We start from the raw sequence: 25,711 nt of genomic DNA on the forward strand, positions 1-25,711 counted from the left end.
TTTTACAGTGTGTGGCCGGATGATCCAAACCATCCATTCAATGGACTGCAGTTAGACCTGGCAAACGGATTGGGTGAGACCTGGCAAATGAGTAGGGCCAGGCCAGGTTTCACCCCACCAGTACGGGCCGAGTGAACCCGCGGGTCACCCGGTTTTTTTTCTTTCTTTGTTTTTTTTATTCCCACACTATAATAGGATGATCCAAACTGTCCATGTGATGGGCCATAACGGAAATAGGTTGTGCCTAAAAAATCAATTACATGGGATGGTACTAGCCCTCTAATCTATGGAGGAAATGCATATTATTATTTATGGAAACCTCTATAGATCGGAGGCCTGGGATCATCCTATGGAAATGATTTTTGGGGCACAACCTATTTACATTGTATTCAATCACATGGACGGTCTAAATCATCCTATGATGTGGTCCGTACAGTACTTTCTAAAAAATATAGGACTACAGGGCTTACACTATATAGAATCTCGATCGTTTGGGATTTTACGAGCACTTGTCTATCCGACTTGGCTCAATTTTGACGGGACCAGTACTGGTCGGGTCAAATTTCAACAGGTCACTAATTTAGTAATCCGGACTCATAAAATTATGGGTGAGCCCGATCTGTGGGTCCGAGTCACTTTTTGCTAGGTTTAGCTGCAATGTAAGTAGTTTTTGCTAGGTTTTATTTTTCCACATAAAATGCGTATCTACACAAGGAAGGTGGGGGGGGTCTACACATATAGCCCATGAACTTTCTCTCTCTGCTTCTTATGTGGGACTATTATAGTGCCCAAATAATCATTTTCCCTGAGATGATCCCAACCCATTGATCTATAATATGCTATGGAAATGAAACTATGGAAACATTTATAGATAGAAGGTACAATCCAGTATTGGTATAGGATGACCCAAGGTCCCAAACTCTTCATTTGATCGGCCACAACGTAAATATGTTTTTGCCTGAAATAACATCTCCATAGGATGATCCGATCCCTCCGATCTATAGAGGAACTGCACATCCGAGGGTTGGCATCATCCTATGCAAATGATTTTTTGGGCACAAACCTATTTACCTTGCCCGATCAAATGGACGGTTTGATCATCCTATGGTGTGGCCGTACAGTACTTTTTGCAAAATACTGGACCACAAGGGCAAACACCATATAAAATCTCCTCACTTAGGGTTTTTTTGTTCTTTCTAGTTGAGTCTGTTCATGATGGAGTCGAATGAGTGTTTGAGCAGTCCCTCTCTACATTTGATCTCCGCTTTTTTCGCCATGGAACCCACGGATTGCTTAATCTCCTTAGCTCGGTATGTTTTTTTCTTCTTCCTTTTTAAATTTCTAATATAACCCTCTTTTTTTTTTTTCAATTGATTCTCTCCACGAAATCGCAACCCTAAAACCCTAATTTTTTGGCTCATTTGTGTGTAGTCGGTGGATTTTGTATCTGAGTAGCTTTCAGAGGCTATTCTAACGTTTTGAAGTTCCAAGCATTGAATTATAGATTTTTTTCTCATTATTTCTTGTTCTTCATTTGTCTTGTGTCTCTGTAAACCCAAGGAAGGAGGCATTGGCATTAAGTCGTTACGGGATGTTAGTAATGCCATCAAGATCAAAACAATGCATACACTAAATATCAATTCTAATTGATGGAGTGACTTTTTGAAAGCCAAGTATCTAAAGGGAGGAAGCTTCTATCTTATGGAAAGGAAAACAGGTGATTACAGGCAATGGAATGATTTGATTTTGATGAAAGATGAGTGGATTAGTAACAATAGATGGATTATAGGGGAAGGTAATGTTGCCTTTTGGACTGATACATGGTTTAGTAATTATCCATTGATTAATCATGTTTTCAACTGGCGGCACTTAAATGGTTTAGTGCTTCGAGCTATAAAGAGAAAAAGTAAGTTAACTTTTGGTTTTGTATTGAAGGTTATTCCTTCACTTATAACCTAGGAGATATGGCGGGAGTGGTGTAATTGGTGCATGGAGAATTCTTCTAAGATAATCAGTTTGTTAATTGAAGTTGTGACTACCTGGGGAATGACATTTGCTAATTTTCGCTCTCCATCTTCGGATTGCTCTCCCCGGACTGCTTTTCTTGGGAAGAGATGACTCTTGGCTATCCCCAAGCTAGGTGAGCTAAAAATTAAATACTGATGGAGCATCTAAGGACAATCCTGGCTTATCTAGGCATGGTGCGATTCTTAAAAACCATGTTTCTAGGATTATCGTTGCATTTTCTCATTATTATGGAGTGAGAAACAATATCCAGGACGAAATTAGAAGCATTCTAGACGGGCTAAGATATTGTAAAGCCTTTGGATTCTCGAAGGCTCGGGTGGAATCAGACATCAAGGTCTTAATTGCCATGATCGTTTCTAACAAGGACCCTACTTTGTCGATTAAATAGTATTGGCAAGAGCTTCAATCCCTTGTCCTTGATTTGAAGCCTAAAATGACACATCAGTTTATAGGGGGTAGCCAGGTTGCAATTTACTTTGCTAACTGTGCTTGTAAGTGTAAGAAAAATAGTGTGTTTTGGCTTTGTAGAGATCTTCATACATTAGCTAAAGGTAGTGTGAGATGTGATTTCTTGAGAATCCCTAGCATTTTAGCTGGTAAGATTTTTGGGTATTTGTTGTTTTTTTTTAATTTCTTGTGGTAAGGTGGTGTTGTCCTCATTTACTTTTGTGACTTCTTGGGCATTCCAAGTATTCGTGGCAGGCAAGTTTTTTGTATTAGTTTTGTGTAGGGTTGCAACTTGGGCGGGCGGGCGGGTCGCGTTTTCTAGAACCCTACCCTACTCGAGAAAGTATCTCAGGTCGGCCCGGTTTGGTTTTCTTTGAGAAAACCCTAAATTCATAAACCCGACCCTAACCTAGATAGAGTCTCGGGTTGGTTCGGGTCGGGTTTTTATTATTTAGCGCAGGATAATGACTAATTTCAAAGATTGTAGAAAACAACAATTTTTCATCCTAAAAATCTCTAGATTTATATCATCAAGTGTATAAATTTAAGAACGAAACTATTTTTTCACATCACAAACATAATCAGCCCAATGAAAACAATTATACCAATATATTAGAAAATAATTCGCCATGTTATTCAAGAGATATTTAAGAAGGTCATACTACACCTATAAGAGTTGGGTCGGGTTTCGGGTTTTTTTTCTTTGAACACTACCCGACCCAAGATTGAGTCGGGGTTTCAAACCTAAAACCCTACCCAACCCAAGACCCATGATTTCTAAACCCGACCCAAGTTATATTCAGGTCGGGTTGATGCCTTGCACCCCTGGTTTTGTGCATATGGAGGTATCAGTAAAATTTAAGGTGCCGGACCGGGTTTCTAGATAAATTCCGGGTTTAATAAAAACTAGCACATGGTATCCATAACTTAATTATATAAGTGGTATAACATACTATTGCATCAATAATGATTTAAATAACAGCATTCTTGTTGGTTGCATGCTCAACATTTTGTTTATGCCATTGCCATGGCTCATCATGCTGGGTTATGGGGTATGAGGCACTGTTTCTGTTCATTTTTTTTCGTTTAGAAACAAACACAAATCATTTAGGCATGTTGCTGGCTAAGGGTGCTCCACATGTCAAATATCCCATGTGGCACAGCTGAGCAGAGGCATGTGACCTGAAACCTGTTTTTTCTTCTTCTACCTGGCACATGGCGAACCAATAATGTGGTATATGCCACATTATGGTCACCGAGGCATTGTACTAGTTGAACATTTTAGAACTGTAAGAAGGTATTTTTGTGTCGATGCCATTACTCTTCATAATATGCCGTGGCACTGTTTAAATGCATCTAATGGGACACACAACAACATGCTTACTTAAAACATAAACTTCTGTATCATTTTATGCATATGGTTTACTTTCATTTTTATGTTCTTATACAAAAAGATTATGCTTAATTGTACTTTTGGTATGTAGAGAATCTGGTGGAGGCCTAATTACGAAAGGAGTTCAAAGTTTCATTTGGGAGCATTGTTTTAAAAACGTTGTAAGTGCCTTGGCAGGTTAAAGTGGTCGTACATTCTACATAATCTTCTGTTAATCCTATTGTTTCTACTTCCTTCTGTTAAAGTGTACGTCACTTTGCAAATGCTGTGGCTGACAGGCTTGCTAGGGAAGGGGTTGAGAAGGAACGCTTGGAGATCTTAGATTTCTTGCCTCCTTAGTTCTTTTTTAATTTTTCATTGTATTTTTATTCTTTTCCTCTTTCTTTGTACTTGACCATCTCGGTCTTTCTTTAATGAAATTCTTTACTATTAAAAAAAAATGACATAAACATCTTTAACTTTTCAAATACAGCAGGTGTAAGTTAGATGTGCATAATTTCTGTTATTCCTATAGTTTTTATTTTATTTTCCAGTGTAATTATGGGAAAATCACCTGAGCATTTCATCTTGTAAGTATCTGAGGGCATCTCATATTGTTCTTCTTTACTTGCTGATAAGATAATCATTGTGGAACTCTAGAAGCATTTACAAAATAGCAAAGAGATAGGAAAAGAGAAAGGCAAGGAAGATTTTGTGCAGGGGATGCGTCGAGAATCTTATAAGGACAAGTAGAGAGGGTGCACGATAAATAAAAAAATAGATATGATCTTCATATCTTCCTCCATTCCCATTCAGTGTACAGTGAATAAGTTTAGAAGTTCATGCCGAGTTTGTAGGGACATATAATCTTCATATCTTTCTCCATTCCCATTTGGTCTCTTGTGATTGAGCTCTAATATCGGGTGATAGGACTCATCTTCTCTATCTAGTTAGGTATAAGTTCGATGTACATAATTTCTGTTATTCCTATACGTGTTTTTAAAAAAAAAAATTTCAAGTGTAATTATTGGGAAATCACTTGGGCATTTCATCTTGTAAGCATCTGAGGGCATCACATATTTTCTTCATTACTTGCTGATGAGATAATTATTTTTTTGGTTAATTTTATGCAGGCTGGGAAAAGTAATGCACCGACCCATTTATATGCAAAAAGATTTTTGAAGAAGGTTATCGATGCTGTTGAATCTAGCTGTCATGATGTGTTGGACAGCTTGTATGAACAATATGCATACTATATGACATCATCGAAGGTAAAAGTGCCTTTCAATTAAAGATGTGCATCGCATATTTCTCTCTCTTCTCTCTCTTAACAAAGGTACATTACATGGATCTGGAGGTCGTGATTCGTGACTTTCAATTCTTTTTGTGGAATCAACCTTCATGTGAGTCAAGAAATAGCCTTCTTTGAAGTTTTCAATCCACACTACAATCTGATGCTTAATCAATGGTAGTCACGTGTGAAACACAATTAATGGCTACCTTTAAAAAAAAGGAATGAGAGAAAAAGAAACACAAGCACTGGCTATTATATGATAAATGGAAACTATGAATTTTTTAAACCCTGGAATTATTATATTTACTTCCTCATTATCAAACTAGGACTCACTATAATTTAATCATTTGTATGTGTTTCCATTTGTTTTCGTGATTTTACAAGATTTCCACTGAAATTTCTAACCGAAACAGAAATGTTACCGCTTCCGTGTAACTGACCAAAATTTAAAACCTTGCTCGTAAGTGACACTTCCAAAACCTAGAAGTACTACACATGAATACATTTTATGTCTAGAAGCACTACATCTAGAAACAGAAATGTTACCGTTTCCGTGCAACTAATCAAAATTTAAAACCTTGCTCGTAAGTGGCACTTCCAAAAACCTAGAAGTACTACACATGAATACACTTTATGTCTAGAAGCACCACTTCTAATTTACTACTTGAATTTAGACGAACATTTTCCATTTTTTATTCCTCTCAACCTTTTCTTTCTCTTGTCTTTTTTTTTTCAAAGCTGTTTTTTCCGTTGGTACGGTTGGAGAGAGAGAGAGAGAGAGAGAGAGAGAGAGAGAGAGAGAGAGAGAGAGAGAGAGAGAGAGAGAGAGAGAGAGAGAGAGAGAGAGAGAGTTGGTTGTCTTTTTTTTTTTTCTCTTCTAAAATTAGAGCGGAAAAACAGAGGGAGAAGGTGCATCTTCTTTTCTTTTCGAAAGTTATTATGGGTATAAAAAGAGAAAAGACATAGCCTTTTGGAGAAATACCAGCTGGTAGTGTATGAAAATAGTACAAGTCCTTGTATTTTAAAAATGAAATGGTAAAGACACTTCTTGTTGAACAAGTTTAAGGGATCCCATACCCATTCCCGCTTTGTATTAGGTGTGTCTATACATTTCAGGGTAACATAGTCCCACATGCAATAGCATCCCGCTAAATTCATGAATTTAGTTTCTCTTCATCTCTTAATCTGTTGCAGTCATGTCTTCATCTCTTAATCTGTTGCAGTCATGTTTACTTGGCCTCTACCTCCTTGGAACTCACATAAGGAATTTCAGTCTCCACTTTTGGCACCACTCTTCCTTAACACATGCTAAAACCTTGATATAAAGGTCCCTCTGGTACAAGAAAAAGACTGCTCCCACTTTTTTTTTCACTTTATGCCATTAAGACTTTGCTGAAGTCTCAAAACCTCCTCCTTTCTCTTCCTCCTTCCTTATCCACCCTTCGTTGCCTCAATTGACCCCCATTACTTATTTCTGGTGGAACTTTATATTTTAAGTAATCGGCAGTCAATTTCAGTTTAAAATTCTAGCGTATGGGGTTTGTTTGCAAGTGTTTGTTGCAATCCACAATACTCCATCAATCAACATGCTCATATGAGAAACTGCTAGATACAATTGCGAGATGACTGAAAATCAAAAACTATTCTGAGTTGTGTAGCACTAAACAATCGTGATTCTAAATGCTGGTTGAAATTGACATGAAATGGCCGATATATTACCGTTTCCAATCTTATTAAAACGAAATCCTTCGGTCGGCATGTATGATTTTGATAATGTTTCAGTCATATCAACCGAGACGCTATGACTTTAGTATGTAAGTTACAGAGCTTTGGTGGACATGTTGAAAATATAACCAAAGTGCATTGAGAAAATTTTGTTTTCACATTTTTGCTTTTTTTCAATTATGGTGCGAATGTATCAACTAATTGTTGATTTCATACATTTTGCACATAGATTAGTGCATGAATTTTCATTTTTCATGGATTTATGGTTTGAAATTGGGATTTTATTATTATTTTTGAATAAAAACTAACCACATATGTATCTTAGTTTCTAATTTTATTACCTGTGAGTTCTTGCCCGATCTACGGATTGACCGAGTCATTTTTTTTCTTCATTTCGAAAATTAATTATTTTATTAATTTTTTTAGAAAAAACTTTAAAATTGGGAAAAACCATATTTACAATAAAAAAACTTATCATATATGCATATTATGGTATTAGTTTCTAATTTTTTATTAGCGAGTTATTCTTGCCCGCTCTATCGATTAAACGAGTCAGATTTTTTTTTTTTTTTTTCATTTTTAGATTTAAATATATATTGTACTTTGTTTATAAAATTAAAGAACGGAGTGGCTTTTTTCTTACATTTTGTGTTTATTTGAAGCATACGTGTATGTGGTTGTATACATTTTCAGTTTAGAATGAACCTTACTATTCTTAACATGTACGATAACGAATGTCATTAGGTGTTTGATCTTGTTAAACTATTTTGGATGATTGTCTTGGTTATGTGATGATTTCCAAGTATGTATTTGTGCCTATTCCAGCATTTCTTGAAGTTTCATCTTAAATTTCATCATTTGCATGCATTTCCATTGAAATATGTTACTAAAACCGATACTTTTCCATTTTTGCGGCGTTCGACACATTCCAGTACCGACATTTATTATCATGCTTACATTTTTTAATCCCTATCTTTTCCTAAGTGCATTTTTTATTTTCTTTTTGTTATGTCCTATGCCTCACATGCACACCTTGCAAATGCACCAAAGGGTACCCAAAAGCTTCTATTATCGAACTCTATATTTCCTATTGGAGCTTGAGGCTGTTCGATCTAAATTTGGGCTTCCTGTTTTGAGGTTTTGAAGTTGGTCTTATTAGCTTAACACCTGCTTGGAATGCTATATTAGTTGTTTGTTATTTCGTGTGAATAAAGTTTAACTTGACTAATGGTGCTCAAATTTCTTTGAGTAGGATGATAATTTGCTAGGGACCATTGGAAGGGTCTACAAAAGAATTTCTTTTCTCTTTCCTAATGGTAAGCATGGCTTTGCTTTTGTTATGTTACATCCTCCTTGCTTTTGGTCATGTTGCTTGTGCTTTGATTTTGTTAATGATTTTCTACTTTTGTAGGTTTTTCTAAAGACAAAAACTTTCCACGTTCAATGAAAGTGGTTGTTCCATTGCAATGTGCCCTTAACATGCTTGAAGGCGATACAGGGTATGCATCTACTATTTTATTTTCTAAACTTGTGTTTATTATCTGTGAGACTATCTCATTGTTGAAGATTTTTTCGAGTGCTATGATACAATTTACTTAAGAATATTTTTATCACTTTCTAGGTACTTTTAGTTCATACTAATACTGTTTCTTTCTGGATTTTATTCACAGAGAAACTTTTTTGCTCTTGTTCGGATGTCAAGTTCTTCCAACCAGTGGCTTAGTTTTTGTTTTTATTCGTGAAATTACAAAATGGGGGCTACATTTTGGTTGTTATGCAATTTATATCAACAAATTTGAATTCGTATCTCGACAAATTCATGCTTCTGTATTGAAAAACGTAAATTCCTTTCTCAATAGATACATGAATAACCTACGCTCATGAATTGATCTTATGATCTGTGATTCATTATCAAAGAGTCTTTACTTGGTACATATAATCACGACTCGATTTCATTGCATATGTTAATTTTATATTTGCTTATGTTGACAAATTGATATTGCTCCAAGCTCCTTTTTTTCTGAATGGTAAAAGAGAGGGGTGGTACACGAACACCAAGCTCTTTATAGTTTTCCACTGTTTTAATAAAACCTATATGAATTCTTTTAATCAGAAAAAAATTACTGTGAGTTACAACAATTTCACACAGTGGAAGAATGTCCTTGATTGGTCCCAGTTTTAAACCTTATGTATAGGTCAGAGTTTTAAACCTTATGAATATGATTTGTGGGAACACTTAAATATTTTTTATTATCTATTACAAGGTATTCAAAATAACACATTTCATTTCTTCCCCATGTACTTGTGTCTACAATAAAATTAGACTGTACTATATGAATAGTTAGATGGATAGTGCTTGTCCACTCCATTTTTACTCCATTGTCTCCCTCATGGGTTTAGTGGGTGCTCGATCTCTCTGTCACCCAACCCCTGTTCAATTATCAGGCATCCTCTTCCACCGTACCTTCTCTTATATCTCCTTCTATTTAACCTCTACTTGTCTCTAAGAAAATTTCCAATGATTATTTCCTTCTCTGAAAATGCCAGGTTTTTCCATTGCTCGGGGACATGGAATTCTTGATAGCAATTCTCTTCATCCAGGAGAATATGTGAAAACATCTGAAGGACATGAAGATGCTACAAAGATCTGATGGACTTGCAATCCAGACTTTGAACCTTGCATGCTTAAAGACTAAAACTTAAATCCCAAGTCACTGTTCATGTCACTATTCATGTGAATCGACACATCGCACGTGATTGTACCTGTTTAATATTGAATATATCAACAAAGCTCAAGCTCAAAAAAAATAAAAATAAAAATCGTCCCATGCAGAATTTTGAAGAAAGTCAATGACAATGCCTATAAAACTGAGCTGCCAGATGATGTTGACATTTGTGTTCATGTTACTATTCTGTTTGTTCCTCTTCTTCCCTTCCTATTCCTTCTGGTTTGACCTACTAAGGAGCAGAATAATAATCCTTTCTCTAAATAATATCACAAAACTGTACATTGCAATTTGATATTTTATCTTCCAGGACTGCTGCTGACGAGGACGATTGATGGTCATGAAAACAGTGTCTTTTTACCTTCTCTATCCTTGAAGTTTACTGCTAAAGTTGATCATTGCCATTGTTAGAACAAAGACATGGTGTCCAGGTGACATCGTCGATTTTGCTCGTCTTAGTCCCTCTTCTTTTAGTTTTTGTGATGTTTATGGATGAAGTTTCAAGCATTAGTCACAATTCACAATATTAGACACAATAACATGTCCCTAATGGAAGTTTCTAATACAAAGTATGTGGTTGCTCATACCTTTTTAAGGTTAGTTCTGAGCTGTCTTTGCAATATGATAAATTATACGAGTTATACATGGTAGATGATTGTATCTATTTTTTTTATTAGTTTCCATTTCTTGGGTAAATTCTAAGCAGTGAAATCTTTAGAATCTGTGATCACTTAATTGCATGCTTTTATCTTCTGAAGAAATGTCCAGCTCCAGAATCATAGAAATTGTATCAGGTGAAGAATTACAAATATATATATATATATATATATATATAGAGAATAGAGTTCCTAAGGTGTCACCTCATATAGCTTATATGAGGTGGCGCTCACAAAACATAAGGGGCCCACATTTTTGGGGTGATCCAAACCACTCATTTGAAAGGCCCTTAGATGGATATAGTGCCTACAAAAAATCAGGTCCATAGGATCATCCTAACCCTTCCATTTATGGAGGTTAAAAATAGGCAAATTTATGGAGGTTTATACCCATCCATTTCAACCTCCACAAATGGAAGGGTTAGGATGATCCTATGAAGTTCATTTTTTGGGCACACCCTATCTATGTGAGGGCCTATCAAATGAATGCTTTGGATCATCCAACCAAAGTAGGCCCCTTATGTTTTTAAGCGCCACCTCATATAAGCTATATGAGGTGACACCTTAGGAACTCTATTCTCATATATATATATATATATATATATATATATATATATATATATATATATATATATATATATATATATATATATATATATTCAATGGTACATTTTTTTTTATATTGCCATTTACCTCTTGCTGCTTTTCCAAAGTTTATGCTTAGCTATTATATCTGTTGGTTTTTGCTTTTAAGTTGGATTACACTGGAACATTAATTTGAGTTGGGCTATTCTGGAACATTCAAAGTATCACATTCTGTCTCTTGGTGATTGGTTTGTGTAGATGTTCTATTTGGCCATCAAGTCTTTACTTATCGGAGTTTATACTTTCATATCCAGAGACTTTCTCAAATAAATCGTGTTTTGAGGTAAGGAAATTGTTGCTAGATTGTTAGTCTGTATGTTTAATAGCTAATATCAGTTCATATTATCATTGCAAAATAACTATGTTTCTATTAAAACATTACGTAACTTGCATGTTTATACGTCAGATCCTTATCTTATATTTTATACTTTGTGTAAAGAATTTCAGAGTTTTATATTCATAATTTATATTTATTATATGTAAATAAATAGAAATAAACATGGGTTCGTGTAATGGCCCTTTTCACAGTTGGAATGGAGAGGGGTATGTTGGCCACCTTAGGCTGGTTTCTCTCTTCTTCACATGGGCATGATTGCATGAATTCAAAGACCCAACGCATAGACAAGAAAACCACTGTTAAATTTGATTCCCATATCCATTAAACTCAATGTTGCTTGGAAAATTACAAAATAAAAGGACAATGTCACGTTGATTTAATGCTCACATAATATCAGCACATTCCATGATTGATATTTACACAGTTTCACATCAAAATACATGAAATAACATACATTGGGAATGCATTGATCATCTGTCATTCTTAGTAGCAATTGGACTGATACAAACAAATAAGGTGGAGGGGGATGTGAAGGGAATGGTGGAGATGATGGGGAGAATGATTGGGTAGTGTTTGGAGATGAGGATGCTCACCGCACTTTGATCACATGGGAAGTAGATGATGCTCACTGCACCGGTTGCAAGAGGAGAAAGAACACACTGTTCTATTCACTCCCCTCACCAACATGCACAACTTCACTAGCTGTGTGATGTTCTTGGTTATCAACGAAACATAGTAGAAAATTTGCATAATACTCTCATCCTTCACCATTTGTTACTTATAGCCTAATTACACCTACCCCAAGACATATGGGTGTCTTTATCAATTCGACCCCCTTCTTTAGAGAATAACCAAGAGAGTACTGCCCATGGATGGACACACCGGGTGTCACTATCATTTCAGGTCCATGATGAAATTGGCCAAAGAAGCCCTTGCATGATCATGTACTTCTTGACCCAATGCAACAAAAACGTTCAACTCACACATACATGGGTGCCAATGTAATTTCTTCCCCAATGAAGAAATATTACAAAATATGTCCATCTCTTGGCCCCTTTGGACACTAGATGGCCCGTGGGCCCACATCCTAGAAAGAGATTCCCATTCCAATGTCCCCACAAGTGGGCCACTTCAATACGATCCAACTGCACGAAAGATGCTCAAATACACAAAAAGGGCCCAACACAGCCCGATCCTTACACATCCACCTGGTCCACAACACTTGATCAATGTTCCTAAAAAGGAACATTACAGTTCGAGTCACGGAAACAGCCTCTCTGCAAAGCAGGGGTAAGGCTGCGTACATCTAGCCCTCCCCAGACCCTGCAATGGCGGGAGCCTCATGCACTGGGATGCCCTTTTTTAATTTCTATATATTATATGTAAACCACTATATAGCTAATTAAGAACTTAACATACCATATAAACTAAATGTGACTATTGGAGATTGCTATTTTTTTTTCTTTTGAGAGCCATAAAAGCCTAAGCATGTTGGTGGCTGCAACAGATTTTTTCGCAGAATCCTTAACATCTATGGTTCACTCATTATGCGCTAGGCTTCCAGTTTTCTTACTGCAATGTGTAATAAATTTTGGTAAAATCTCAGGAATGCCTTTGTCAATTGTAGTTTTTCATTGAAACATTCAACACTTTTAGAGTTAAAAAATTTCTCTACTAATCAAAGAGTTTATGGATTGGGTGCACTCATTATTTCCATCACCCTTGATTTATTAGTGGTGTTGATCATACCCTTTGGCATTCCATTCTCTTATACTCTGATTCAACATCTTTTTAGGGTAGGACTGTTATTTGTTGCATGCACATTCTTTTCCAAGGAAAAAATGATGGGACAGAAGTACAAATGGGGGCCCTTAGTTCAATGATCCATACCATTTGTATACTGGGCCTTTGCTGTAGACAGACCATGCACGGAAATCCACCCCTACTCATGATCCTGAGCCTCCAATTTGTGGAAGCTTTCCTGATGGATATAGACCATTGCCTTTTATTTTCTTATCATCCATTGAAGGCGATAGATTGGAGGCTCATTAGGGGGGTGGATTTTTATGCATGGTCCATCTATTTAAAGATCTAATGATAAATGGTTTGGATTAGTGAACAAGTGGTATATGCACATGCATCGTATAACTGATCTTTAGGGAAAATCGTCTTTTTTAAGGGTTAGGGAAAATCATCTTACGATAGGGAATCAAGTAGCAGCTTGAAAAATGAATGGATAAAAATTAATGATCAAGAAATAAAACTGACTATCATAAAAAAATAACAATAATAATGGTCAAGAAAAGCTCTTTTGGTGCAAAAAATGGCTGGAGGAAGCTATAATCCAGTACTTTTCCATCATCTATCAGTTGGAAGGGATTCTGCCCTGAAATTATGGCGATATGCCAAGATTATCCTCAATTGATGTAGAATCCTTACATGCTAAGTTCTCCACTGGTGCAGTGAGGTTGTAGAATCATGAAATCAAAGGACAAAAGAACTTAAGAGGAGAAGATGCTGTTCATTTTCTACTTTTATTCAATACTAGGAGTATAAACTCAATCATCTCCATTAAAAAATTCATAAGAAATCTCAAAACCCTCTTTATGTGTTTATTGATATAGTAGAAGCTGTTACATAAAGCCAAAACACTAAACCAACCAAATTTATCCCACAAAAGAAAGAACATGCGAAGAGAACATGCTAAATATAACTTCCATAACGGCATTTCTGCAATTTGCTTGTCAAATCATTGATCGATTAGAAGATTTGTGATATGTCGATTGATGGTCAGGTACCTCGTTCGATAGATTGGCTCATTGATTGAGCCAATTCTTTCCCATCGGTGGGTAAATAAGGCTTCTCCTCGTGCCTTTAATAGATTTCTTCTTGGAGTGATCCCAAACCTCCATAAAATTCTGTGCTATCTGATCTGCATCATTCTCCCTAGGTTGGAAAGAACTTGTCGCCATGGTATAGAGTTAAATTCTTGACGTTAAAGACATCATGGGTAAGAATATGGCTTGGAAGCATCAATCAGTAGGCATTGTCATTTATCTTTTCATGTATCTCACAAGGACCAATCTTTCTTGGAGTTGGCTTGCTATATATATTTTTTGAATGATTGTTGGCTTGCTATATTAACCACTTGGAAAGTGATCTTTAGTGAGGACGCTTAAACAAAATCTTCAACTGCAAATACAATCATTTGTTTATGTTTATCTGCATGAGCTTTATAATTCTGTGGCGCACTCTAACTGATCACATGAATCTCGTAAATAATTGCAACAACTTCCTCCGCTTTGCGATGCACCCGCTCCATGTTCATTAATAGGGAAAGATCATGAGCGGTAGGTTAAAACCAAAAATCACTTCAAATGGACTGAATCTTTTAGTTCTGTCCGTAGTTCTATTGAATCTGAATGTTGCTTGAAACAAGACGTGGTCCCACTCTTAGAAGCAGGAATGTTCCCTCATGGGTGCCGATCCCACCCTAGAACCGCGATTCAACGCTCCTTAAGGAGCTTTCAAGGAGTGCGACCCCATGACACTCCAAACCTATTGGCGCTTCCATCTGTTCTGGTATCTTCGAAATCTGGTGCATCAAACTCCTCCGACTCTTTTAAGTACTTCATTGGAGCAAGCACAAAGGCGTGTCTTCAGAAGGCACGAGGAAAGATGGCATGAAAATGAAGATGGTTAGAAATTACGACCTTTTGATGTGCTTAAAGTTTGAAAGATATATGAAGATGGTTTGAAATTACGATTGATGCGCATGAATTTTAAAAGACATGTAAAGAAAATGTTACATAAATGCTCCCATGGCGCTCCCAAACTTAGACTCTTCAGCATCCCTAGGCTTCTTTGCCCCCACTCCCGCACCCGCTTCACGCTTTTAAGACCTCACTTCTTTAGATTGCTTTCAACTAGGCTATGAAGCAAGTTGCCAAGGCTTTGATTCACTACTTCCGTTTGCCCATTAGTTCATGGATGATAGGCACTGCTTAAAGATAGTCTGGTACCAACAAATTTCCAAAGACCTCGCCAAAAGTGAATAATGGAATTCGATACTCCATGCAATCGAACAATCTCACGAAAGTATAAAGAAGTAATATGTGATGCATCCTTGCCTTGCGACTTATTACAAAATGTGCCATTTCAAAAATCGATCCACTACCGCATATACTTAATACATACCTCTTTGAGTCCTTGGAATATCCAAGACAAAATCTATGCCCTCATATGTCCATGGAGCTTCTGATTTATGCATTGGCATGTAAAGTCTGACATTTTTTTAATGGCCATGTAAATCCCGATATCAGTTGCGGTTCGCTTGGAGGAGCGGCACATGTAACAGTTATCAACGAATTGAAACATTTCTTTAGGCATGGATGCACAAAAATAATCTTTAGAGATATAGCTGTAGAGTTTTATCTCTTTCTAAGTGTCCTTCCCCATGAGGATTGTTAGAAGGGTAAGTAATTATCTACCCATTTAAGGGTATTTCAGTCTTTCCCCTTGTACAACACTACAACCCTTATATATTATGCTTGTGGGAGGTCAGTTTTAGATTAAAGTAAAAAAAAAGAGGGTCTGAGGAAACCGTTGAACCGCCCCTAGGGAAAACCGTCGTCGCCGCTAGGAGTTGTGGTTTGGTGTCACTAGGGCGTCCCGTTGCTCGTCACTGCCAGTCCGTCGCCGCCGTCTTGATGTCGTAAGCCTTTGATTTGTCTATATTGTCCTCCATTTGGCCCTAGAAATCTGGATATAGGGCTAGTTTGGTGCTTTGATCACATCAGAATGGCGTTTTGCTTGAGTCTATATGATTTGGAGGCTCGGCACCCCCTATAACCATCTGTTTTTGGATTAGTTCCATGAAGTGTCTTAGTGATTTTCTTTGTGTTGCTGCCTGTTGTTGTGACTAGTTTATTGTGGTTATTTGAGGATAGTGGGTTATGGCCACCTCTACTGGTTCAACTATGGAGATTCAAAATATTCAGATGACATCCATTAATTTGGATGGTTCAAATTATCCTCCATTTGAAACCTTTCTCCTTGCCCAAGGGAAGGTTTAGTATATCGAGAAGGATCCTCAGATAGTGAGGATAAGTCTTATGGGAAGTGGAGGCAGGAGGATGCTGTGATTAAGATCCTTCTTTGGAATAGCATGGAATCCAAAGTTGTTTTTCCCATGATGTATCTCATATCTTCCGAAGACATTTGGAAACGAGCTGAAACCTTATATTCAGGGGTAAATAATTTGGCTAGAATTTGTGATGTGTACTTGGAATTCATGAATTTAAAGCGTGCAGACAAGTCTGTTACTGAATTCTATTCTCAGTGTGTAACTCTATGCGAGGAACTTGATATGTACTTGCCATTCCCGACTTATGCCATTGTCTTAGCCAAGCGTCAGCAGGATTTGTGTCTCATTCAGTTTCTTGTTGTTCTGGGGCTAGAGTTTCTCCCTATCCGTTAGCAAATTGTTGGTTTACGATATCTTCCCTCTCTTGATAAAGTGTTTTCTCAAGTGAGCCTTCTGGTGAGCATTCATCCCTAGCTGCTCAGTTCGGTGGTGATCGTGGTGGTCGATCTGCTCGTGGTAGAGGCCGCCATGGTCGTAGTGGCCATGATTCAAGGGGAGTTGTGGTGCTAGAGGCCGTGGAACCTGCTTCTGCACTCACTGTATAGGGGTTCCGCTCTACCAACTATTGTTATGATATGCATCTGGAGTTACAACCTTCATGATATTCCAATCATGCTTCAATTTTTGCACCTAAGGGCTCAGTGCCACTGTCATCTGAACAGATTGAACAAGGTGATTCTTGATAAGTGACATTTCTCATGCTTCAACTTGGACCTAGTATTACTTTTGGAATGCTATGAAGATTAAACCTATCCATATTGTAAGTGGTTTAATCACATACCCTATGAGCGGCCTATGTAAATTTTTGTCAAAGCATCATGATTTTAACTACTCTTCTATTTATGCGAGAGTTTACTTTATTGTTTATGTTTTCTGATTCAATATGATCTTCATTGGTTTCCTTTGCTTTTCTCTCGTGTAAATGCCTTCTTAATAGAAATGTCGTTTCTTTATTGTGACGGAATAAACTATACAATGCCTAATAATTAATGTTACCAATATGTGGTGATTTTTCACTTAATTTTTTGGAAAATAGGTTGGTTCCGGTGTTGGTTTGGTTGGTATTGCTCTTACACATGCAAATGCCTCCAAGGTATGATATCCATGCAAACTGTGAAGTATTTCTTTAATCATGATATCCCGTATCGATCAACAGCTGAATCTCCTCAAGCCCGATTTTGTAATAGGTCTTGGGGCTTAACAATTTGTGGTTGGTATGGTGGATGATTTTATTTCCTTTTCAAAATATTTGTAATTAGTCTTTACACAAATGCACCATACACACAATGCACGTCCATCTCTCTCTCTCTCTCTCTCTCTCTCTCTCTACACACGCTCACACACATATAGGGCTAGAGCTCATATAAGCTAGTCCTCACTAACATAGGGGGCCCACATTGTTCGAATGATCCAAAGCATTCATTTGATAGGCCCTCAGATAGATAGGGTGTGCCCAAAAAATCAGCTTCATAGGATCATCCTAACCCTTTCATTTATGGAGGTTAATTACCTGTCCATTTTAACCACTTGGAAAGTGATCTTATGATCCAAGCCATTTCTCTATTAGACCTCATTGTAGATGCCCCATGCGTCAAAATTTACCCCCACCAGACAATTCTTACCCTTCAATTTATGGTCGTTAAATGGGCAGTGAGATAACAAAGAAACAATGAGATCAGTATTACTACCACAAATTGTAAGGTTGGTATCGCCCGATGGGAATGGATTTTGATGCATGTCGGCAAGGCCTACAATATAAATGGTTTTGATCAGTGAAAAATTGGGCCCTAGTTTACAATTGTCAGTTCATATGGTTTGTTGGAAAAATATGTGCTTCCATTATATAAGAACCCATCTTTTTAACATCATTTGAAGGGCTTTTCGAATTCTACAATGAAGAATATTGAGGATATTTGATTATGACTTTGTTCCATTTATTGCTTTTTTTTTTTTTTTTTGGGATCTTACGGGTTTGAAAGATGGGATTTTAAGGGGGAGTCTATCCCTGAATTAACCGATTTGATTAAGATTTGAAATCATGCAATCAAAAACTCTACTCCAGAGATGTCACCTATCCTTTGCAATTGAAATTGACTGCTTTTGGGTAACATTTTTGGTTGTTTGCTGATTGATCCGTGTCACAAGTCACCTTTGGAAACTTCTTGGAAATGCATAGTGCCTCTTTTGTTATCATGATATTTCAATTTTTCAATATCTTTGATGATTTTGAGTTGTTTTTATGTTTATACCATGGGCTCTTCATCAAATGATTCATATCAGAATATATCAATGAGTGCAAATGTTGAGACTTACTCCCTGTGGTCTTTCCATTTCAAAAATTTAGTGATGGAATGCGCTTTTGGACGAATGTTGATTGCACGAGCCTTGAACCAACTTTGGTGGATGGGATTGATTATTCTCTATGCAATTATACACCGCGTTACTGCATACAAATATCGCCAAGATTGTGAGTTGGCTTTTGAGCTTTGTAGAAGTGGATACTATTATTCGTCTAACTCAATTTAATCAAGCTAAGTGTATGTTTGGAATTTCTTAAAGAAGAATTTTCATGAAACAATTCATGCTTTAGTTCTCATATTTGTCAACTCGAGCAAGACACGATTCAAAAGAAACTTGATGATAAATAAACGCTATTCTAATTTTCCAGGGTAATAACTTTCTAACCATCTCTGTTTCCGGTAAAAGGACATTAGCCAGCACGAGGTGAAAGTTTCTCTCTCATAAGAAGGAACATAACAAAATAACAATACCCTTGGAGGGATGACACAGACCTAGGTCTAACGGTGCAAGCCTTTCTATCCATCTTCTTTTCCGGCAAAAATACATTAGCCAGGTCTGTCTCATAAGGAGGAGCACAACAAAATAACAATACCCTTGGAGGGATGACACAGACGTAGGTCCTCATACATTGTTATGAACTATTTCAAAAGGTGCCTTGGCGACATGGTGGCTTATGGGAAGGAACTATTTCAAAAGGTGCCTTGGTGACATGGTGACTAATGGGAAGGATAACTGGATACTTTTACCATGCAGACGTGTATCAAAATTTAAAGAAGACAGAGAAGAACCATGAGAGATCATGCTTTTATTCGTATTCAATCCAAATTTCAACATAGAACTTAGTCGCCCTTGTGTGGATGACCTAATCTTCCATGTCTCAGAGACTGCATGTTGTTCCATAAAAATAAAGGAAACAAATAGGTGAGGAATTAATGCCCTTATTAACATCAAGAGTAAAGACTTCTATGCTTATGTCCCATCGTGATCATCCTCCCCGTACAGAGGTCCTGAATGACAGCCAGAAGAAGAAAATGAGACATATCAGTTATTTTTTAGTCAATTGTCCTACATACATTAAGTTCGTAGAGAGATGGGGAACAACAAAGGCATTATTTCACGAAAAGGATTCAGCACGTGAATTGTAAGCAAAACAGTTCCAAATCTAGAAATGAGGATTTCACCATTAACTATGACAATTCGTTGGTCACCAATGTATTTCTGAATGTTCCTCTAGTCATATGATTGGAGGCACCTGTGTCTAAACACCATGTGGGATTCGGTGATCCTAATGGGCTTCTAGAGAACGTGAAAAACCATTTGGAAAGAGCAGTGGAAATGGTACTGAGAAGAGCGGTTGCATTGGTCTCTTGAATTAGCTTCTGAATTGCAACGATAAGTGGTGGAATTGATGGTGATCCCTTAATGTTATCAGGTGGTTAGAAGGAAATACACCTGCACCTTGGAGATTTGGAAGTTGGATGGACGAGATCAGGGATCGCATTGGAGGGGCAAGTATAACCTTTCAGCACGTGAAACGATCTGCTAATGAGGCAGATAAGCTCGCTAGGGGGGGTGCAGGGAAGCAAGAGCATGAGTTTTTTTATTTTCTTCCCCCATGATGTTTTCTGTTTATTTTTGCGCTCTTGGTTTTTCTTTCTCTTTGTTGTTCGTAGTTGTCCATCTCGGCCAGCTTTGTACATTCTTCTTCCTTTGTTAATGATATCTAACCATTCAAAAAATATATATTTGAAGGTGCTCCCTAATTATAGGTCGTGTTGGTTTGGACGTGGTAGGCATACTGAGCTCTACCTCTACCACCATGATTAGGCCCATGAAAATTCATTTGACTAAATTTTCGGGCACACCCACGAGCCTCTGCCATTGAAAACATTCATAGTTGATGTGTCTAGGGTGGAAACTATAGGAACAGTTCCTGTCTTGCAATTGTAGGCCAGATGTCTTACATTCGTAGGATTGCAACTTGCTTAGGTAATGTTGATGTTGTCTTCCTTTATCATTGTGCTTATGGAATACCGTATATTCTGTAAATGAGGGCGCAACATCAATTGTTACCTGTGTACGTATCCAAGTTTCGACCACCTCAAGCAGATCTTAAAGAGCAAACTATAAATCAAGGAGTTGGTTGTGACTAATAATATTTGCTTGATCTGGTCTCAAACCCAGATCGAAGATTCAGGAGAAACTGCATGAATCTTGTACGTCCTTGGAGTTTTAAAAATTCTTTAGATGTGCTTTTAGAAAGATTGTGCAAGACAACATGTGAATGTCACAATCCGGAATAGTAAGATTGTATATCCTTTGGGGCGTTTTGGATACACGGATTTTAGAATCTTGGATTTCCTCAAAATGTAGATGGGAGACGGGAGAAGAAGGAGACTAGCCGTCATTTTCTGATTTCTCGCCGTTCTTTTCGTCAGCAAGACAGTAGGAGATCATCCCATGTTTCGGGGCTTTAGAAATCTGAGGATGGGGGACAGATTTCTAAATCCTGGATTTCTTACTTAAAATCCAAGATTCTAAAGAGAAGTGAAACGGACGGTCTCCTTCTTCTCGTCTCCCATCCAGAATTTTGAGGAAATCCTATACTGTAAAATCCGCGTATCCAAATGGCCCCTTACTGTCTTGAGAATACTGAGTAAAGTTGTATTCCTCCCTAAAGAGACATGCATGATTAGCATGACCGTAGATTTCCCTGAGATAAAGCCACATCTCATGGCATGTTTGGTAAGAGCGTAGATATAAAGCAACGAATCAATTTCAAAATCCAAGTTATAGCGTGAGCATTATTCATCTTCCACTGAGCAAAGTGCTTTTGCAGTTGTAGTCTTCACTGTAGTTCATCAAGCATGTGCAATAGGCCCTTGCCCTCAACAAATATGCTAAAATGGAACTTCCAAAGTATTTTGTTCCATCGAGCTTAACAAAGACACACTGATTTATCAGCAATAATGAGGATGAGAACAGATCGGCTTAAGATCCTTAAACACAATCAAGTTTGGAAAACACCAAAGCACAATGAATCTGATGTGCGATCAACTAGTTGGAAAGTATCTTAAGTGTTGAAACCTTTAGTGCTTAATTTTTAAGTACTCAGTGAAAGTATCCAAGTATTGAAACTGTAAGTGCTTAATATCATAATTCTTATCAGTAGGTTTCTTGAGGAACCAACGATCCGTTTAGATCCAAATCATCCAAGCAAGGGAAGAATGATGGGATCAAAGGAGTGGTGGAAAGAGGAAATAGAGTAGATCGAAGAGATGGAGGAGATCAGAAATTGCAAGTATTGCCCACAACCACAAAGTTGGCTGCAAGCAATGATGGTGCAGACAACCACAAAAGTGGCTGAAAGAGAAAATAGTGCAGGCAACCACAAAGGTGGATGAGCGCAAAGGTAGTGCAGGTGACGGAAGCCATGCGAATGATAGTTCTGATGACCTCGATGTGGCCAGTGGCATGGCCATATCATTCTACCATTATCCACAAGTTGATGGCTAGGGTGACAGAAGCCTTGCTAATGTCCTCGATGCGGCCAGTACCATGACCATGCCATCAAGTAGAGGAGCCAGAATCATTAAGAATCTCATAACTCTTGTGCTGGCCATGTAGTGGGAGGGTTGGACTTACGCAAGAGGCTCCAGTCCATCATTCAAAGTGCACCTGATATAGGGTACTTTTTCTTTATTATTATTATTATTATTTTGAGGGGGAGGGGGGGGGGGGTAAGTGCACCTGCTTTAGTACCCATCTTCAGATTCCCCTTTCTTTTTTAACTGTTTAAATATATTATGTAGGAGGTAAAGCAACTAAGCAAGACCATTAAGATGGTCAAGGTCCTCAAGGATGCCTTAAGCTTTGGCTATTGGATATATTCCTCCTTGAGCTTTGGGTATACAGTAGTACCAAACCCCTACAGCTGCAATTTTTAGAGTGTCTGATATTGGGTTGTTTAGCGTATCGGCTGACACAGATATGCCTTGGCAGATATGATACCATTATTTCAAACCATGATCGTATGTGAGCCAGGTCATATTGTGAAATGGCCTTAGCCATTATTTGATGGATCGAGCCTGGGTAACCTGGGCCCGGCCAGCATAGGAGGGGTTCTTAGGAATAGTGTGGTCTTTTGCAGGCCCTTTTGGGTTTGCCGATGCAACGGAGGCCGAAGTGAAAGTAGCACATCAAGGTTTGAAGTTGTTAGCTAGGGACCGGGTGCATAACGTTCTTGTCAAAGGTGACTCTTTGAATGTCATAAGGTGGCTCAAGAAATCCCAAAAACCACCTAGGCATTTTGACCACCTATTCAACCAGATGTATGATTGGAAGGGTAGATCCTCTTGGCCATTTCATTACATTCGGCGCTCTGCTAACCACGTGGCCGACCGTCTTGCTAGGGAGGGAGTTTCCTTGGATGTGCTTGCACTTTTCGATTCACCTCCCCTAGCCCTATTTTTTTCTTCTTCTTTTTCTGTTTCTTGTTATGTGTTTTGTATTTTTACCACCTTGGTCTTCTTTTTCAATAAATTTGGCTATCATTTATAAAAAAATAAAAATTATATGCTATTTGAAACTCTATGTGCAAAATTGCCAAAGGAATGAATAAATCAGTTTAATGCAATTCCTAGAGCATTTTTTTTTTTCAATTTCAAGTTCTAGTCGTTCTGTATTTTTTCGGTATATATTTTGTCCTTATTGTGGATTCTTGGATGTAAGCTTTGGCTATTTGAAACACGTTTTGTTTCGTGTACATGCATTATTTACTTATAAATTCCTACCGTGATTGCCTTTGACTATTATAACGTTTAAGTTATTTGGAATATTGCTTTACCTGGCAAGGTAATTTTCATGAAAATGGATTATTTTATGCAGATTATATTGAGTGATGGGGACCTATCAAGCTTGGCAAACATGAAGCTTAATTTGGAAATGAACCAGCTGAGCGCTGAAACCAAGATGTCACAAAGAACTTTCCAGTATCCCAATTTGGTGAGTTGTGTACTGAGGGCATTACTTTTTACTGGAGCAAGATTTTACACCTCTAATTTCACGTGAAGATGCAATGAAATCTATTATTTAACTGACACTTCGAATTTATTGCTGACAGACGTGTCGTATCGTGTCTGACATGACACCCGCGTCCACACGTGTCGAAAGTCCTTTAGACACTTTTAAATGTACTGCTCAAAGTGTCAGTAACTTTATATGTATGTACATGTATGAGTGTGCCACTATTTCTAGAATTTTAGGGGTTGCCATGTCAGATACCTCGTATCCGTGTCGAAATTCGGCACACGAATCTGTGTCGACAAATCATGATTATATGTACTTTCTATTTTAGCCATGTCCCCGTTTCTAAATTTTGGGAGTTTGCCGTGTCCAACACTCCGTGTCCGTGTCAACACTCGACACTCGTGTCCGTGTCCACAAATCATAGAATGAAATGTAACTTAGCATCCCTGTTTCCTGCCCTAATTGCGTATCTGTAATAAGCTCCAGCAACAAAGTGATCCCGAGACAACCTATATACAAGCTAATAGTTAGGAACCTTTTATTCAGTCTGTTTCATTTGAGAACATTAAATGCGTGTGGAACACATTAAACTTAATCAAATAAAGAGCCCGCGATTTAGTATTTACAGGAATCCCTGTAGTTTCGCTAAACTCTTGCTTATAACCTAGGTAGTATCTTTAATGTCATTTGTAAAGATCTTCTTGCAAGTACACTATTTTCCAGTATCATTTTTAATTTTTATTTTCAAATGGAAAGGGGTTGTTGAATGTCAGGAATGATACAGTTTTGAAAGCATGTCCAAACATTTTCCACTATGTAGTTATTTTTGTAATTATGCACCAGGGCAAATAAGGAGTTTTTATATGGTGCCCGAGCGTGAAGTTCAGTCCAGGCGGTACGTCAGAAGTACCACCCTTGATATTCGATCCAACAGCAACCTCTTAAAAAGTGGGCTGCTGTTGGATCAAATATCAAGGGTGGTGCTGCCTGCATTGGACTTCACGCTCGAGGCACCATATAATTTCTCAGCAAATAAGATAGTTTTCGGCCAGATAAGTATTTTTAGTGGTGCATGCAGGTGCTGAGAGAGAAATCTTCCAAAGATGGAAGCCAAAAATGTATTTTCTCAAGTAACTTGAAATTGACATGAGTTGTAATTTTCAGGTAGAGTGCAAATATATGCCTTGGGAATCTGTATCTGAGAGCGAGCTCCAACAATTCAAGCCTGACATAGTGTGAGTATTTTTTCCCTTTCGTATCATTGGCAATATGTAATTCCCTCATTTTCTTTGTACAGTTTGGGTGCAGATGTAATCTATGATCCATTGTGCTTTCCGCATCTTATTCGAGTTCTTGCCACTCTCTTGAACCCAAACAAATTCAATCCTCATCAAGGGAAAGAAAGTTGCAGTAATAGTGGCGGCCATAGATTTGGTACCCATGAAGGCCAAATAAGTTTCAATGATACTCCAACCAGTCAATCTGAACATGGTGCATCAAAGGAGGGCCCAGTGGCGTACATAGCTACAGTCATCCGCAATGTAGAAACATTTAATTATTTTCTCAGACTAGCAGATGAAGCTCACCTCAATGTCGTGGATATAACTGAAACACGTAAGCCTTTGAATTTGCTTCCTTACATGCTTTCGTATGATCGATCAAGCATACATTTATACACAGTGTCCTTTTCATGCAATTGAAAGTTTGGAACATTGTAGTAGTGTTTGACTTGGTAGCAACATCTAATTCTGGCATTTGGGTGATAACATTTTGGGCAATTTCTCAATGGGAAAGTTGAATAACGAGGACCTCCAGTGAGTTGGGTAGCGCATTGGAATTTTGTGTTAGGCCCCTTGTGTCACACCAAATAATCAACATATACCTGATAGTCTGATAATCTGGTAGAAGTTAACCTTCATGTTTCTGAATAGTATTTGTGGTTTCTCTTTAAATCATTGTTACATTTTGGCTGGCTGATGCTTATCAATATTTTAGGTGGCCAATGA

The 25,711-nt window shown here is 37.7% G+C and overlaps 1 protein-coding gene across 1 annotated transcript; it reads left to right on the forward strand.

The window, feature by feature from the left end:
• The first annotated feature begins 1,157 nt into the window (after positions 1–1,157).
• Positions 1,158–25,711, forward strand: LOC143881450 (S-adenosyl-L-methionine-dependent methyltransferases superfamily protein). Its single transcript, XM_077384524.1, has 10 exons — positions 1,158–1,310; positions 3,960–4,029; positions 4,981–5,118; positions 8,119–8,182; positions 8,278–8,365; positions 11,092–11,176; positions 17,413–17,469; positions 23,565–23,681; positions 24,870–24,940; positions 25,003–25,711. Exons 1-10 carry the CDS (start codon positions 1,213–1,215, stop codon positions 25,403–25,405), a joined length of 1,191 nt encoding a protein of 396 aa, XP_077240639.1. The 5' UTR covers positions 1,158–1,212; the 3' UTR covers positions 25,406–25,711.

Source organism: Tasmannia lanceolata, unplaced genomic scaffold (genome assembly GCF_043159265.1).
Source record: "Tasmannia lanceolata isolate RefF3 unplaced genomic scaffold, GAP_Taslan_0.1 ptg000007l, whole genome shotgun sequence".
In the NCBI taxonomy this organism is placed as follows: Eukaryota; Viridiplantae; Streptophyta; class Magnoliopsida; order Canellales; family Winteraceae; genus Tasmannia; species Tasmannia lanceolata.